The sequence below is a fragment of the Anser brachyrhynchus genome, assembly GCF_964034855.1.
Source record: "Anser brachyrhynchus genome assembly, chromosome: 28".
Classification (NCBI taxonomy): Eukaryota; Metazoa; Chordata; class Aves; order Anseriformes; family Anatidae; genus Anser; species Anser brachyrhynchus.
In genome coordinates this window covers 2,207,238-2,223,284 of record NC_137721.1, presented here as the reverse complement: position 1 = coordinate 2,223,284, position 16,047 = coordinate 2,207,238, and the positions used below count along the sequence as shown (strand labels likewise).

The 16,047-nt window shown below is 70.8% G+C and overlaps 2 protein-coding genes across 2 annotated transcripts; both read right to left on the bottom strand.

The window, feature by feature from the left end:
* LRRC71 (leucine rich repeat containing 71) lies at window positions 1–4,319 on the bottom strand. The gene is given in 16 exon segments (XM_080570227.1): window positions 1–175; window positions 257–310; window positions 312–379; window positions 472–580; window positions 679–758; window positions 832–871; window positions 1,105–1,203; window positions 1,288–1,374; window positions 2,122–2,443; window positions 2,554–2,622; window positions 2,712–2,786; window positions 2,896–2,971; window positions 3,113–3,238; window positions 3,317–3,433; window positions 3,508–3,616; window positions 4,272–4,319. Coding segments are annotated over 15 exon segments (1,539 nt in total). The 5' UTR covers window positions 3,608–3,616; window positions 4,272–4,319; the 3' UTR covers window positions 1–58.
* Window positions 4,320–6,430: 2,111 nt separating this feature from the next.
* PEAR1 (platelet endothelial aggregation receptor 1) lies at window positions 6,431–15,774 on the bottom strand. Its single transcript, XM_080570201.1, is given in 22 exon segments — window positions 6,431–6,811; window positions 6,896–7,093; window positions 7,474–7,542; window positions 7,677–7,788; window positions 7,871–7,977; window positions 8,060–8,275; window positions 8,367–8,555; window positions 8,558–8,749; window positions 8,850–8,996; window positions 9,068–9,170; window positions 9,270–9,433; window positions 9,560–9,680; window positions 10,027–10,201; window positions 10,370–10,582; window positions 10,902–11,038; window positions 11,134–11,248; window positions 11,334–11,580; window positions 12,834–12,926; window positions 13,005–13,105; window positions 13,322–13,426; window positions 13,513–13,605; window positions 14,004–15,774. Coding segments are annotated over 22 exon segments (3,150 nt in total). The 5' UTR covers window positions 14,102–15,774; the 3' UTR covers window positions 6,431–6,656.
* Window positions 15,775–16,047: the final 273 nt, after the last annotated feature.

The following is a 16,047-nucleotide window of genomic DNA, read 5'->3' as shown; positions in this document are numbered from 1 at the left end:
TATTTGATTTTATTTTGATTTTTGTGTCCCCCCACCCCAGAATCGAGCCGTCCCCTGGCTAGGGCGCCGCACCCTGCTCCTCCTCGCGGCCCCGCGGCCCGGGGACGGGGTCGCGCTGCTGCAGCAGCTCCCGGAGCCGGGCGAAGGCCTCGCAGCTGGGAGGGAAGCCGTTCCTCTGCGGGGACACCAGGGATGAGGCCGTGTCACCGTAACCCACCCCCCCGTCCCCTGTCCCCCCCCCGTGCGCCCCGCTCACCTGCAGCGAGAGGCGCAGCAGCCCCGGCCGCCCCGCGGCCCCCCCCCGGCTGCTCCTCCTGCTGCTGCTGCCCCTCCAGCACGGCCAGGAAGGCGCCCAGGCCCCGCTCCGTGATGTGGTTGTCTGCCGGGGGGGGGACACAACATGGACACAGAGGTGGGGACGGGCCCCGTGCCGCCGCCGAGCCCCCCCCCGAAGGTTCCCCCCCCACTCACGGGCCAGGTTGAGGTTGAGCAGCGCGCGGTTCCCCGGCAGGACGACGTGCCCCCCGCGGTGCCACGCCGGCTCCAGCAGCGGGTGCGACGGCTCGGCCGGATCCTGCGCCTGGGGAGGAGGCGGACGGGGGGGGTGCTGAGGGTGTGTGGGGGGGTCCCAGACGCAGCATCGTGTCCCCCAGCCCCCCCCTTCCCGGTGCCACTCGCCTCCACGCTCTGCTTCTCCTTGCTGGCGGCTTTGGCGCCGCGGCCTCGGGTGGGCCGGGGGTCTGCAGGCGCTGTCATGGCTGGGGGGGGGGCAGAGGAGGAGGGAAGTGAGCCGGGCACGGCCCCCCCGCGCCCCCCAGGCCCCTCACTCACGCTTCTTGGGCTGCTTCAAGTCGTCCTTCCGCAGCAGCTCCTGCGAGGGACAGCGCCGGGGAGGGGGGGGGGGCACCGAGTTCAGCCCCGCTGCACCCCTCGGGCAGCACTTTGGGGACCCCCCCCTTGTGCTGGGGGGAAACTGAGGCACGGCCACAGCCCCGCCGGCCCCCAGACAAAACCAGAATTTTTTTTTTTTAATCTGGCAGCTGTCTGATCGGCCGTGCCCCCCCCCAACCCCAAACCCCCCACGCTGGCCACCCACCCCCTCACCTTCTTCTTGGCCGTGCCCTTGCTGTGCTTGGCCGGAGGCAGCCTCTCGGCGGCTGCGCTGCCCTGCAGGCTCGGGGCGTCCTCGCTCCTGGCCTCAGCCTGCTTCGGGAGCCACACACCGGTGCTGGGGGGGGCCCTAGGAAGCCCCCCCCCCCCCCCCCATCCCGCACACAAAACGCTCACCGCCTGGGGCTGTGCCAGCGCCTCCGCCAGCAGCAGCCGCCGCCGTTCCACCACCTCGGCGTGCGTCAGCGCAAAAGGACCCAGCACCTGGCACGAGTGGGGCCGGGGCTGCGATAATGGGGCCGGCCGCATCCCGCTCCGACCCCATCCCACTCAGCTCCGACCCCATCCCGCTCTGACCCCATCCCGCTCCGACCCCAACCTGCTCCGACCCCATCCCACTCCGACCCCATCCCGCTCCGGCCCCATCCTGCTCAGCTCCGACCCCATCCCGCTCTGGCCCCGTCCCGTTCTGACCCCAACCCGCTCCGACCCCATCCCACTCTGACCCCAACCCGCTCTGACCCCAACCCGCTCCGACCCCATCCCACTCCGACCCCATCCCACTCCGACCCCAACCTGCTCCGACCCCATCCCGCTCCGACCCCATCCCGCTCCGACCCCAACCTGCTCTGACCCCAACCCGCTCCGACCCCATCCCACTCCGACCCCAACCTGCTCCGACCCCATCCCGCTCCGACCCCAACCTGCTCTGACCCCAACCCGCTCCGACCCCATCCCACTCTGACCCCAACCTGCTCTGACCCCAACCCGCTCCGACCCCATCCCGCTCCGACCCCAACCTGCTCTGACCCCAACCTGCTCTGACCCCAACCCGCTCCGACCCCATCCCGCTCCGACCCCAACCTGCTCTGACCCCAACCTGCTCTGACCCCATCCCGCTCCGACCCCATCCCACTCCAACCCCATCCTGCTCCGACCCCATCCTGCTCCGGCCCCATCTCCCTCCGGCCCCATCCCGCTCCTGCTCCCTTGCTGGGGGGTGAAGCCCACCTCGGCCAGCCGCAGGGCCCCCACGTCCCCGATGTCGTTGTGCGCCAGGGACAGCGACAGCAGCGAGCGGTTCCAGCGCAAGCCCTGGGGGGGGGGCACAGGATGGGCTGAGGGGGGGGGACGGGCAGCAGGCAGCGGCTCGCCAAGCCCCGCAGCCCCCACCTGGGCGATGTGCCCCGCTCCCACGTCCGAGATGCGGTTGAAGCTGAGGACCAGCGAGACCAGGCCGCGGTTGGAGGAGCTGAGGGTGGAGAGGCTCTGCCCGATGAGCCGGGCGGCCTCGTCGCCGATGCCGTTGTTGCGCAGCGAGAGGTGGGACAGCCTGCGGGGACGGGGGGGGGGGACAGCGGGGGTCCCGGTGGTCCCAGGCGGGATTTCGCCCCGTAGCGTGCCCCCCCCCCCGCTCTGCGCGGGGTCGAGCGCGGCACTCACGTGCTGCCGGGCCCCATCAGCAGGTGGAAGGAGTGCTCCGGCAAGGGGTTCCCCTCCAGGCTGAGCGTCCTGCGGAGGCAGGAGTTTCCAAAATTCTCTTAATTAAAGATAACGAGACAACAATTAAGGTGTTTCCCCCCCCCCCTCCCACCGCCTACCCGAGGCCGGGGCAGCGTGCCAGCAGCGTGGTCAGCGCGGGGAGCAGGCGGTCGGTCAGCCCGGCCCTCCAGAGGCTGCGGGGGGGGGACACAAGTGGCATCAAGCGGCACGTCGCTGGGGAGGGGACGTGGCAGCGCCTGGGGGGGGGTCACCCGCGTGCCCCCTCCCCAGCCCCACACTCACTGCACGGCCCGCAGGTGGGCGAGGGCGGGCAGGCACTTGCCGAGGACGCCCAGCATCTCCTCCTCGACGGTCCAGCCTGACGGGGGGACGAGGCCAAAAAAGCGGGGTGGGGCGGGGGAAAAGCCCCCCCAGACGTGGCCTCGACCCTCCTCAAGGGCCTGCTGCGGCTCGTCCCCCGTCCCCCTAGGGACATTTTGGGGGAACTTTGGGGGCTCACCTCGCACGAAGACCTCGCGGACGCTCCGGGGGTCGTCGTGCTCCGTCTCCACCTGGACGCAGCGCTGGACGTGGCCGTGCCGGCGCCGGGTGCGGGTCTCCGGCCCCGCCGGTTCCTCGCCCTCCGCTGCAGAGGGATGGGTGCCTCGGGACCCCAAACCCCAGCACAACTCCCCCCGCCCCCCCTCTCCCGCACCCCGCTCACCGGCTGCGGGGCCAGCGGGGGACGGCCGCGGGGTGACCGCGGGGACGGCGGCGATGCCAGCGCGGGCGCAGAGCTCGGCCAGGTCCTGCTCCAGGAGGCCGCTGCACTGGTACTCCTCTGGGGGGGGGAGGCAAGGTGTCAGGGGGGGTCCCGCTGACTGGGCCCCCCCCCCCAAGCACTGCCAGCCTCACCTGCGCCCTGCTCGCCCTTCCTCGCCGCGTTCCTCGCCTCCTCCTCGGGGGCAGCCACCGCCACCTTCTCCCGGGGCGTTCGCTCCCGGCGCCGCCTCATGGCCGGCAGCTGGGGAGGGGCCGGGGGGGGGACACTCAGCGCCCCCCCCCCAGCACCCCCCGGCCCCGAGGCTGGCACCCAAAGGATCCCTGAGCTAAGGGGGAGCCCCCTCCGAAGGGGACCCGGGGTGGGGGTCCCAGGGGTGGGGAGGACCCTGGGGGGGGGTCCCATAGGTGGGGGGGACCCAGTGGGGGTTCCAGAGGTGGGGGGGGACACCTATGGGGGTCTCTATTAGGGGATGTAAGGGGGGTAATGGGGGGGGGGGGGGCAATGGGGGTCGCCACAGGGAGCAAGGGGGTTGCAGGGATGGGGGGGGGAACCGCATGGGGGGTCCCCATGGAGGGCTCCAGAAGGGGCATGGGGGGGGGGTCCCAAGGCTGGGGGGTGCCCGTGGAGGTCTCCATGGGGGTCGAAGGAGGGTCCCGGGTGCTGAGGGGCAGCACTGGGGGGGTCCCGAAAGGGGGAAAGGGGGGGTCCCAGAGCGGGGGGGGGCCTATAGAAGTTTGCTTAGGGGGTGGGGGGGGTCCTAAGGGGTTTGCACCGCCGGAGGGGGGAGCTGTGGGGGGTCCCCCCCGCGGAGCAGGGGGTCCCGGTGCCGGGGGGGGCCCCGGGGGGCTCCTCGGGGGTCCCCATGGGGCCGGGGGGGGCCCAGGCCGGGCCCCACCTCGCTCGGCGGCCTCGGGCCGTCCCCATGGCAACGCGGGGGCGGGGCCGGCGAGCGGGGGGCGGGGCCGAGACGGGAGGGGGCGGGGCCGGGAGGGGTGGGCGGGGCCGAGGTGGAAGGTGGGGAGGGGGTAAGGGTGGGGCCGTGCTGCAGCGCTGATTGGACAATGATTGGGCCAATCACGGGGCGCGCTTTGGATCCGCTCTGGGAGCGTTGCTGGGCCAGGTCCAGGGGCTGGGCCGGAGCTGCCCTGAGCCTGCCCTGGGCCGGCAGTGGGCGCCCGGCGGGGCCCTCTTGGGCAGCACTGGGATTTACTGGGGCTTTTCCTGGTGTTCTCCTCTGAGTTACGCTGGGCCAACCACCGGCATTTTGTTGGGGCCCTCATGGAAGCACTGCTGGGCCTTTCCTGCAGCCCTCACCGGACCATCACAGGGACAGTCACTGGGCACGTTCTGCTGCTGTTTCTGACTCATTATGGGGCAAATACTGAGCCTTCCCCGGAGCCTTCCCCGGAGCCGTTATTGGAGCATTCCTGGGGCAATCACTGGGCCTTTATTGGAGCCTTAATTGGACCAGAGTTGGGCCACAAACTGGGCCTTTACTGGAGCTTTCATTGCACTTTACTGGGCCATACAGTGGGCTTTTATTGAATCCAGCATTGGCCATTAATGGGCAAGTCACTGGGTCCTTAGTGGTGTTTTATTAGTACCATTATTGGGCCGAAGACAGGGCCTTTAGTGGAGCCTATTGCAAATTTTCTGGGGCAATCCCTTGGCCTGGTTGGGGTCTGTCATGTTACATAGCTGGGCAACCGCTGGGCCTTTAGCGGAGCCTTAACAGGACCAGAGCTGGGCGCAAGCCCGGCCCCCCCCCGGAGCCCTGCTGGGCAGTTCTGGGCCCGCCACTCGGCCTGGTTGGGCTCTGTCGCTGGACCGGAGCTGGGCCAATCACGGGGCCGGTGCTGGACCTTCAGCAGCCAATCACGAGGCGCGCTTTGGATCCGCTCCGGGAGCGTTGCTGGGCCCGGCCGAGGGACTGGGGAGGAGCTGCCCCTGAGCCTGCCCTGCGGGGCCCTCTTCGGGCAGCACTGGGGCACGGACTGGGATTTACTGGTGCTGGCCTGAGGGCCGTACTGGGCCGATCACCGGTATTTTGTTGGAGCCCTCAGGGAAGCATTGCTGGGCCAAAGATGGGGCCTTTCCTGCAGCCCTCACGGGACAATTAATGAGCCAATTAGTGGGGTTTGAGGGAGCCGTTACTGCAGCATTCCTGGGGCAATCACTGGGCCTTTATTGGAGCCTTAACTGAACAGAGCTGGGCTAAAGCCTGGGTCTTTACTGGAGTGCTGTTGTACATTTTTTGGGCCAGTCGCTTGGTCTTTTTTTGATCTCCCCTTGTCCCAGAGCTGGGCCCATCACTCAGCCTGTACTGGAGCTGTCCTCGCACCTTTACTGGGCCAGTCACTGGGCGTCTTCTGCAGCCCTCATTCAACCATTACAGGGGAAACTTCTAGACATATTCTGCAGCTGTATTTGGATCATTCTAGGGCCAATTCCCGAGCCTTTCCTGGAGCAGGCACTGGTCCATTCCTGGGCCCATCCCTGGCCCTTTCCTTGGGCCCTCGCTGGTTCATTCCTGGGCCCATCCCTGGGTTATTCTGGGTCCGTCCCAAGGTGTTGCTGGAGCTCTCCTGGCACCTTCCCTGCACCTCCCGAGGCGCTCCGTCGGGGCCTCACCGGACCGTTACCGGTTGACCCCCGCGGGCCCTTCCTGCAGCCCTCTGGGACCACCCCAGCCCCCGCTGTCCCTTGGCCCGGCCCCGGGCCACGCTCGGGGCTTCGCCGCAGCCCCCTCGGATCGCCCCTGGGCCAATCACCGACCCTTTGCCAGCGTTGGGCAATCACCGAACCAATCAGCGGGCAGCGCCTGGCTCCGGAGTGACCAATCACGAGGCGCGCTCTGGATCCGGCCTGGGCGCTTTGCTGCGCCATCCCCGCGCCCTGCTGCAGCCCCCCGGGCACGTAAGGGGGGTCTGGGGGCCCCTTCCCGGCCCCATCCCGGGGTCGTTCCCGGCCCCATCCCGGGGCTGCGCCCTCCGGGGCCCCCTCTGTGCTCCCCCCACCCCTGGCACAAGGATACGGCCGCAGGCAGCCTGGAGCCCCGGTTCCAACAACCCGGCTTTATTTACAGGCTGCACCCCCCAGGGCTGGGGGACAGGGACAGGGGCTCCGGGGGGGGCGCTCAGCCCCTGCACGGACCCTGGGACGGACCCACCGTGTCCCCTGTCCTTGTCCCCATAACGTCCTGGAGCCAGGGCAGGGTCCCTTGTCCTTGTCCCCGAGGCAAGGGGCGGTTTTTGGGGCGGGGGGCAGGCGGGGGGGCGGCTCAGCGGTCCTTCCTGCGCAGCGGGGGGGACGGCGGGTGGTGGCGGACGGGGGGCACGTCGTAGTGGCTGGGGATGTGGCTGTTCTTGGGGGAGTCGTAGTGGCTGGGGGGGGCCGGGGCTGGTTCCGCGCCCTCTGCCCCCCCCGGGATGCTCTCTGGGGGGAGAAGAGGGGGCTGCTGGGGGCAGCTGGCAGCAGGGCTGGGGCCGCCCCCCCCCGGCTGTACCCCCTCGTCCGTACCCTCCTCGGGGCCGGCAGGAGGCTCCTCGAGGAGCCCGATCTCGGCGTAGGACATCTCCCGCTGCACCGGGGCCTTCATCTCCATGTAGCTGCCCTCGGGGGTCTTGGCCAGGAGGGGGGGCAGGTCCTTGATGGTGGCGTAGGGGTTCTCGCTGGCCAACGAGCTGGCGCTGGCCCCCAGCCCCTCCTGGGGGTGCTCTGCGGGACGAGACAGAGGGGTCCCCATCACAGGGGCAAGGGAGCAGCCCTGCACCAGCTGTGTCCCATCCGTTCCACCCCTCGCTGCACGGAGTGCTCGGTTTTATCCCTGTTTTCATCCCTACTCCCAGGCCTTCTCCTCTCCATCCCCATCCCCATTCTCTTCCCCATCCCTATCCCTATTCTTTTCCCCATCCTCTTCCCAATTTCCATCCCCATCCCCTTCCCCTACCCCCATTCCCTTTCCCTATCCTCCTTCCCCCTCCCCTTCCCCTTCCCCATCCCCGTTCCTGTTCCCGTCACCATCCCCTTCCCCTCCCCAGCCCCTTCCCCTCCCCAGCCCCTTCCCCTCCCCAGCCCCAGCCCTTCCCCGTGGGTACCCTTGCCGTAGTACTTCCCCAGGCTGCAGCTGTAGCTGTAGCTGTAGCTCCGGTCCAGGTGCCCCCCACCTGGAAGCCGAGGACCATGAAGAAGCAGGGGCCGGGACAAGGGGACAGGTTTGGGATCCCCGTCCCCCCTCTGCACCCCACAAGGTGCTCCCCCAAATCCCGGGGTGCCCAGCACCTTCCCCGCTCCCTCTCACCCCTGGGTCCCAGCGGGGGCGCCCCGAGGTGCTTCCAGTCGGGGGGCAGCGTGGCGTTGCCTTCGGGGCCGTAGGGCCTCTCCGCACCGGGGAAGAGCTGGGGGCCGGGTACCTGGGGCCGAAAAAGGAGCCAGGTAGGCCACGGGGCTCCCAGCGTAGCGCCCGGTGCCGTGCCGTGCCGTGCCGTGCCGTACCTTTAGGGAGCTGGCTCTGTCCTGGGCGCTGGGGGCAGGCAGCGTGCACTGGGACAGCGTGTGGTAGCTGGGGTTGGAGTAGTAGTGCGCGTGGCCCGGTGGCACGTCTGGGGGACAGGCGTCAGCCCCGGTGCCACGGGACCCCGGGGGGGGGGGGGCTGGAGAGCCGCGGCCCCGCGTGCCGCTCACCTGGCACCACGTACTCGGAGGTGTCCATCCGTCCCGCTGTGTACGCCACGGCCAGGTGCCGGTTCTCCTTCCCCTTCTGCCGGTGGCGGTAGCACAGCGCCGCGGCCACCACGGCCACCAGCAAAGCCACCAGGGCCACCAGGCTGACCACCACCCCCAGGGTGCTGTAGGCCAGCGGAGGGGTGGGCACGATGGTGTAGGGCTGGTCGGGGGTCGCTGCAGTGGGGGGGGGGACAGGGACAAGTCCTTAGGGTGGGCAGGGACCCCCCCCCCCGCAACCCCCCCACCCCTCTCCGTGCTCACTCACCAGCCTCACAGTGGGGTCCGCTCCTGCCGGGGGCGCACGGGCACACGCCGGTAACGGGGTGACAAGTGGCATTTTGGGGACAGTGGCACAGCTGCTCACACTGGAGCCCAAAAGTCCCGGGGGGGCACTCTGCAGGGTACGGAGGTGCCCAGGATGGAGCCAGCTGGTGGCCCCGTACCACCCAGGACCCCCCCCGGATGGACACTGGGGGGGGGCACGGAGCTGCAGGGTGGGGGAAGGGGGGGGTCCCCCACCTTCTTCGCAGTGCGTCCCCGTCCAGCCCGCGGCGCAGAGGCAGACGCCGGTGGCGGGGTGGCAGGAGGAGCGGTTGGAGCAGGAGCAGCTCAGCGAGCACCTCTTGCCGTAGCGGCCGGGCGGGCAGGCTGCGGGCGGCAGGGCTGCGGTGAGACGAGGGGTGCTCGCTGGCGGGGTGCTGGGGGGGGGGGGGGGGAAATAACCCCGCTCCCCACCAGGGGCACTCACAGCGCTGGCAGTTGGGGCCGCGGTAGCCCGGGGCGCAGGTGCAGGATCCGTCCTCGGGCGAGCAGGACGCCCCGTTGCGGCAGGAGCAGGGCTGGCCGCAGCCCCGGCCCCAGAAGCCGTGCGGGCAGCCCCGCTTGCACTGCGGCCCTAAAAGGGGGGAGAAACCGTGAAGGACAAGGACGGGGGTGTCCCAACCCACCCCCCAGGTTCCTCCTCACCTGTCCAGCCGGGCAGGCAGCGGCACTCCCCGGTGACGGCGTCGCAGCCGTCCGCGTGGGCGCAGTCGCAGCGCTGCCCGCAGCCGGCACCGAACGTCCCGTTCTGGGGGCACGGGGACGGGGTCAGCGGGGGGGACGGCGGCACCGAGCCACCCCCCCCACCTTGGTGCAGACAGGGCTGTTGGGGACGGGGACTGCTCACCGGGCAGGGCTGGTGGCAGCGGGGGCCGTGCCAGCCCGGGGAGCAGCTGCAGGTCCCGCTCTGGGCGCTGCAGGCGGCCCCGTGGGCGCAGTCGCAGCTCCGGTTGCAGCCGGGGCCCCAGGTGCCGGCGGGACACGGCGCCGAGCAGTCGGGTCCGTGCCAGCCTGCGGGGCGAGGGGAAGGGGGGGGGGGCGGCGTGGGGATGGGGATGGGGAAGGGCAGGGGGATGGGCCCCCCCCACCACCACCACCAGCACCACGTCCCCGCTGCGGCCCCCGTGGCGCACCCACCTTCCTTGCAGGAGCAGGAGCCATCGGTGGGGGAGCAGGCGACGGCGTGCTGGCAGGAGCAGCGCCCCGAGCAGTTCACCCCGAAGGTGTCAGGGGGGCACAGGGAGGAGCAGTGCTCGTCCTGGGGGTGGCAGGGACAGGAGGTGGGGGGGTTGTGAGAAGGGAAACCCCCCACAAGAGCTGGGAGTCCAGGGACCACCCTGCTCCCTCACCTTGGCGCACCGGTGCTGGAAGCAGAGCGGGTGACCCCAAAATCCCGACCTCCCAAGGGACCCCCTGAGGTTGCCCCAACCCCCCTCAACCCCAAACAGCTCCCAGACATAACCAGACCCCCGAGCCCACCCCGAGGATGCCCAGTGTCCTCCCCAGGGCCACCCAGACCACCCCCCACGTCCTGTCCCCCCCCCCCAGGGGGTCTCCACACCCTCCCGTGTCCGCCCCGCGGCGGTGGCAGCTCGGGGACGCACCGTGTAGCCGGGGGGGCAGTGGCAGCGGCCGGTGGCCCCGTCGCAGGTGCCCCCGTTGAGGCAGAGGCAGGACTGCAGGCAGCCGGCCCCGAAGGAGCCGGGGGGGCAGCTCTCGTTGCAGAAGAGCCCGGCCCAGCCGGGGCGGCAGGAGCACTCCCCGAGCAGCGGGTGGCAACTGGGGGGGCACCCGCTCAGCGCCCCAGTGCTCCCAGTTTGGGGGCACCGGGTGCGCCAGGAGGGGCTCTGCAAACGGCGGGGAGTGGTGGGGGAGCCGGCCCCTACCCACCCTGAACCCCCCCCCCCCCCAAAATTCTGCATCCTGGGCAGGGACGCGGGGCCCTACCTGAGGCTGTGCTGGGGGTGGCAGAGGCAGCGGCTCTGGCAGTGGAGGCCGTAGAGGCCGGGCAGGCAGCGCGGCTCCTCGCAGCGGCTGCCCTGGAAGCCGGCCTCGCAGAGGCAGGCCCCGTCCACGTGGAAGCACTGGCCCCCGTTGGCGCAGTCGCAGCTCTCCCGGCAGTCCTGCCCGTACCGCCCCACCGGGCACCGCTCCTGGCACCTGCGCGGGGATGGGGATGGTTGGCACGGCCCACGGGGGGGGCTCCCGGGACCCCCTCTCCATCCTCCAGGCTGAGGCCGTGCAGCTCGCCGCATGCCACGCCGCCTGGAGGTCCTGCTCTGGCAGCACCAGCGTTTGGTGACCCCGTCCCCCATGTGCCCCATCCCCGCGTCCCCCCCTGTGTGCGCCGCTGTCCCCTCCAGGTGCGCCCCCATCCCTCTGCCCCCCAGCCCCGCGTTTCCCTGTCCCCTGTGCCCCATCCCCGTGCCCACTTCCCCACGTGCCCCCGTCCCCCTGCCCCCCCCGTCCCCACACTCACTGCTCTCCGGTGAAGCCAGGGGCGCACTGGCACTGCCCCCCCAGGGGGTCGCAGCGGCCCCCGTTGTGGCAGCGGCACTCGCCCTGGCAGCCGGGGCCGAAGCGCCCGGGGGGGCACGGCGTGGAGCAGATGTCCCCCTGCCAGGGGACAGCGGGGTCAGCGGGGCTGGAGGGGAAAATGGGGACACCCCCGTGCCTTAAGGGGGGGGGGGGGGGGGCCGCAGCCCACCCACCATCCATCCATGAGGGCACACGCAGGTGTTGGAGCCCAGGGGGTGGCAGATGCCCCCGTTCTGGCAGGGGCAGTGGCTGTCGCACGGCGTCCCCTCGGGGCAGGGCACATCACAGCTGCGGTGGGAAGGCGAGGGGTGAGCGGGCGGCTGGGACCCCCTCCCCAAGGGGATCCCCCCCCCCCGTGGGACCCCGCACTCACAGGGGGCCGGCGAGCCCCAGGGGGCAGAGGCAGGCGCCGGTGGAGCCGTTGCAGGGGGCTCCGTGGTGGCAGGGGCAGCGGAGGCGGCAGCCCTGCCCGTAGGTGCCCGGGGGACAGGGCTGGCGGCACAGCGGGTCGGCGAAGCCGGGGGGGCAGGCGCAGACCCCGCTCAGCGGGTCGCAGGGGGCCCCGTGGTGGCAGTCGCAGCGGTGCCCGCAGTCCCGGCCCCACGACCGCTCGTCACACTCTGCACGGGGACACCACCGCTGCCTCCCCACGCCCGGCCCCAGCCCCACACCCAGAACCTGCCACATCCCAGCCCCGTCCCAACCCCGCTCCATCCCAGCCCCATTCTATCCCCATCCCCAGCCCACCCCTCATCTCCATCCCCATCTCACTCCCGGTCCCCATTCCAAACCCCGTCCCATCCCCATCACAATCCCATCTCCTTCCTTTTCCCTTCTCCTTCCCCATCCCTGTCCCTACCTCATCTCCATCCCCACCTCCCTCCCAGTCCCATCCCCATCCCATCCCCTCTCATTCCTTTTCCCCATCCCCATCTCCCTCCCAGTCCCTATTCCAATCCCCATCCCATCTCATCCCTTTTCCCTTCTCTTTCCCCATTCCTGTCCCTACCTCATCTCCATCCCCTTCCCCATTTCTCTCCCAGTCCCCATCCCATCCCCATCCCATTCCCATCCCCATCCCATCCCCATCCCACCCCATCCCCTCTCGTTCCTTTTCCCTTCCCCATCCCCATCTCCCTCCCAGTCCCTATTCCAATCCCCATCCCATCTCATCCCTTTTCCCTTCTCCTTCCCCATTCCTGTCCCTACCTCATCTCTATCCCCTTCCCCATTTCTCTCCCAGTCCCCATCCCATCCCATCCCCATCCCATCCCATCCCATCCCATCCTCATCCCATCCCATCCCCATCCCCGTCCCATCCCCATCCCATCCCATCCTCATCCCAGCCCATCCCCATCCCCATCCCCATCCCATCCCCATCCCATCCTCATCCCATCCCCATCCCATCCCCATCCCCATCCCATCCCATCCCCATCCCCATCCCACCCCATCCCATCCCCATCCCCATCCCCATCCCATCCCCATCCCATCCCATCCCCATCCCCATCCCATCCCCATCCCATCCCATCCCCATCCCCATCCCATCCCCATCCCATCCCATCCCATCCCCATCCCCATCCCATCCCCATCCCATCCCATCCCATCCCCATCCCCATCCCATCCCCATCCCATCCCCATCCCATCCCCATCCCATCCCCATCCCCATCCCCATCCCCATCCCCATCCCATCCCATCCCCATCCCCATCCCATCCCACCCCATCCAACCCCACCCCATCCCCATCCCCATTAACCACCGGGACCCACCGCACTCCCCCCATTCCCCCATCCAACCCCACAGCCCCACTCCGGCCCCCACACCCGGGGGTCCCCCACCCCGCGCCCCCCCACCCCCCCTCCCCGCCGAGCCCTCACCGCTGGAGCAGTCGGCGCCCCGCCAGCCCGGCTCGCACTGGCAGCGCTCGGGAGCCACGCACCGGCCGTGGACACACTCCTGGGTGCAGCGCGCTGCAGGGACACGGCCGGGAGGTGAGGGGGGGGCACAGCCCGGGCCCCCCCACCCCCTCGCCCCCTTGCCCCACTCACGGACGCAGACGTCCCTGCTCTCGTAGTAGCCCAGGCAGCACTGGTAGCGCCGGCGGTAGTCGGTGCGCACCGCCTGCCGGTACTCGGTGCGGTACACGATCCTGTGCCAAAACCAGCGCCGTGAGGACGGGGTGCGGGGGGGGGGACACCCTGCCCGATCCCCCCCCACCCCATCTTGGCGACCGGGCAGCACCCAGAGGGACAGCGCTGAGGACACGCTGCGGTGGGACAGGAGAGCAGGAACCCCCCCCCCGGCCCTGCTCCAGGCACCGAGGGCTGGGTGAGCAGGGTGTTTTTTTGGGGGGGGCTGCGCTCACCTTTGCTGCAGGCAGAGCTGGGATGTGCCCAGCACCCCGGTGCAGGGCTCAGTGGAGGCCACGACGTGGGGCTTGGCGTACGACTCCTTCACCGCCGCCGTGAAGCTGCCGGGGGGGCAGAGGGGGCGGGGTGGCGGCAGGTCCCGCGGGGTCCCCGCCGCCCAGTCCCCCCCCCCCAGTACGGCTCCTACCTCTCCCAGTAGCTGCAGACGTTGGGGTCGCCGGGGTGGAGGGCGGCCAGGAGGCAGGCGTGCACCGCCAGCGCCGCGGCCCGCAGCGCCATCCTGCACGGGACACGGCGCTGAGCTCGGAGCCGGGCTCGCACGCCGCGTTCCCGCTCCCCACCCACCGCCCCCGGCTCGGATCGGGCTCCCCGCGGGGCCGCGTTCGCATTCCTGCGTGCGGAGGAACGGTCCTGGCCCCGGCCCCAGCCAGGCGTTAAGGGGAAACTGAGGCACGGCCGCACGGGTGGCCCCAGCACCGCGCCGACCCCACAAGCAGCCAGAAACGCCGCGGCCCCGGAGCTGCGCCCGCTCTGCCCCGGCCCCAAACGCAGCCGCTGCTGCTGCGGGGCCCCGAATGTCCCAGCCCGGGGATGGTTTTTGTCAGCCGCCACCACCGCGGCCACGGCGCTGAGGACATCCCATGGGACGCCCCAGGCCTTATCCTGGCATCTCCTCACCCTGAGAACCTCAGCTCCAGCCTCTCCCCCCCCGTCCCATCGCAGTGCGCAGCCCTGCCGGGTGTCCCCAGGGTGCCGGGGACCAGGCTGCGGGGCATGGGGAGGGGAAGGAGTTAACCCTCCCCCCCCACCCCCAGGCCCCCAGCCCTGGCAGCCGCCCCACGTGGCCCCGTTTCAATGCTTTTAATATTTATTTGCAGTTGTGTTTCCTGGATCCGCCGTGTTCTTGCTCAACCGAGCGAGGGACCGGGCTCGCCGGGGCGGCGCTGGGAGCACGGCCAGCTCGGAGCGGGGTCGGCGGACGGGGCCGCACGCTGCGGAGTTTGGGGGGGGGGGGGCGCATCGGGGCTTTGGCAAGACCGAGCAGGAGGGAAGGGCAAGGGCCTGGGCACCGTCCCCATTGGGGACGCCAGGACCCCGTCCCGGTGACCCCGAGCCAGCCCCGCGTGGCCCCGAGCACGCGGCACCGCGTTTACGGGGCCGTTCCGCGGCTCTCCGGTAAATGCACGTGTGCCGCGGGAGGAAACAGAGGTTTCCTGAGCCACGCAGCTGGATTTACGGCCGCTTCCTCGCTGCTCCAGCCAGGCCGGGGCCAGCCACCGGCCCAGCCTGGCCGGGGACACCCCAGAGGTGCCACCACCCCCCCCCCCCCAGCACCATCCTCCTCCTCCCCGCTGGGGCCGCGCTGGCTTGGTGCAAACCCAGGCAGCGGGCGAGGGGGCTGGGGGTGACCCAGCAGCCCCCGCACAACTTCCCCGGGGCCGAGCCCTCCTCGTCCCAAAGCGGCGACGTTTTTCTAGTGGAAAAACCGTTTAGTCAGAAAGTTTCTCCCCGTTTCCCTTCAGCTCCCAGCGGCCGTTTCCAGGGTGAGTAATTGCTTGCCGGCTTCCGAGCCTCCCGCCCCAAGCCTCTCCTCCCTGGGACGGGACCCCCGAGCCCTCCCCACGGCCCCGCAGCGCCCCGGCCCCGGCCCTGCTCCAGCAAAGCCCCGCGCCAGGGGCTGGGGGGCCCCAGCGCCGCTGCGAACAACAGGAACCGCTTGGAGATGCTGGCAGGAAAAGCGAGGAGTCATCAAAACACGGGGCCCAGCTGCTCCTAATCGGGGAGCGGGGGCGGTCTCCTGAGACCCCCAGGGTTGTCTTGGGGGCGCACGGCAATAGGGACCCCCAAGAGCCAGCACTGCCCGGCCCCACAGACCCCTCCAAACCACCTCCGGAGCAGGGAGCAACCCATCCCCGTTCCAGGGAGCCCCGACCCTATTTGGGGACAGGGCTGGGGTGCTCAGGCGCTGGCGGGGGGGGGTCACCAGCACCCAGACCTCCGTCACCTTCACCCCTGGGGTGGCAGCTCCCCTAGGGACCCACCTGCGTGCTCCTTTTGCAAACCAGACCGGAGGAAAGGGGACACCCCGAGGGGCTGGGGGATGGATTTCATCCCGACCCCCCCCACGAAGCTCCCTGCCTTCTCCCTCCCGGGGCCCGGGGTGACGCGGGGTCGGGGAGCATCGCCCGCGGGTGCAAAGCCGAATTGTGCGGCGTGGGAAGCTGGGGGCGGGGGCTGCAGCCGGGGTGAGGGCAGGGGATGGGGGCTCCTGCCCCGTCCCCATCGGGGACACGGAGCCCGGGAAGGCGCCGGGGCCCCCGGAGCTGCTATCTGTGCCCCGGCGCTTCCTCTGCCGCGGGCTGACGCGTTTCCTCCGGGGGCTGCGAACGTCGCGGGGACACCGCAGGGACGGGGACAGGGATGGGGATCGGGATGGGGACAGGGATTGGGATGGGAATGGGGCTGGGGCTGGGGCTGGGGACGGGGATGGGGACGGGGATGGGAATGGGGACAGGGTGGGGACGGGGATGGGGATGGGGCTGGGTCCCTCTTAGGGTCAGGGTCAGCGCTGGGGTCACCACGGGGGGTCGCAGCTCCGTCCCCCCGCCCTCCCCCGCCACCGGGGGACCCCAGAACCGTGGGCACGGGGCTGGGGACCGTCCCCTCGGGGCCACCCCCGGGGGGCGCGGCGTGGGACACTCACCGGGCCGGGACCGGGACC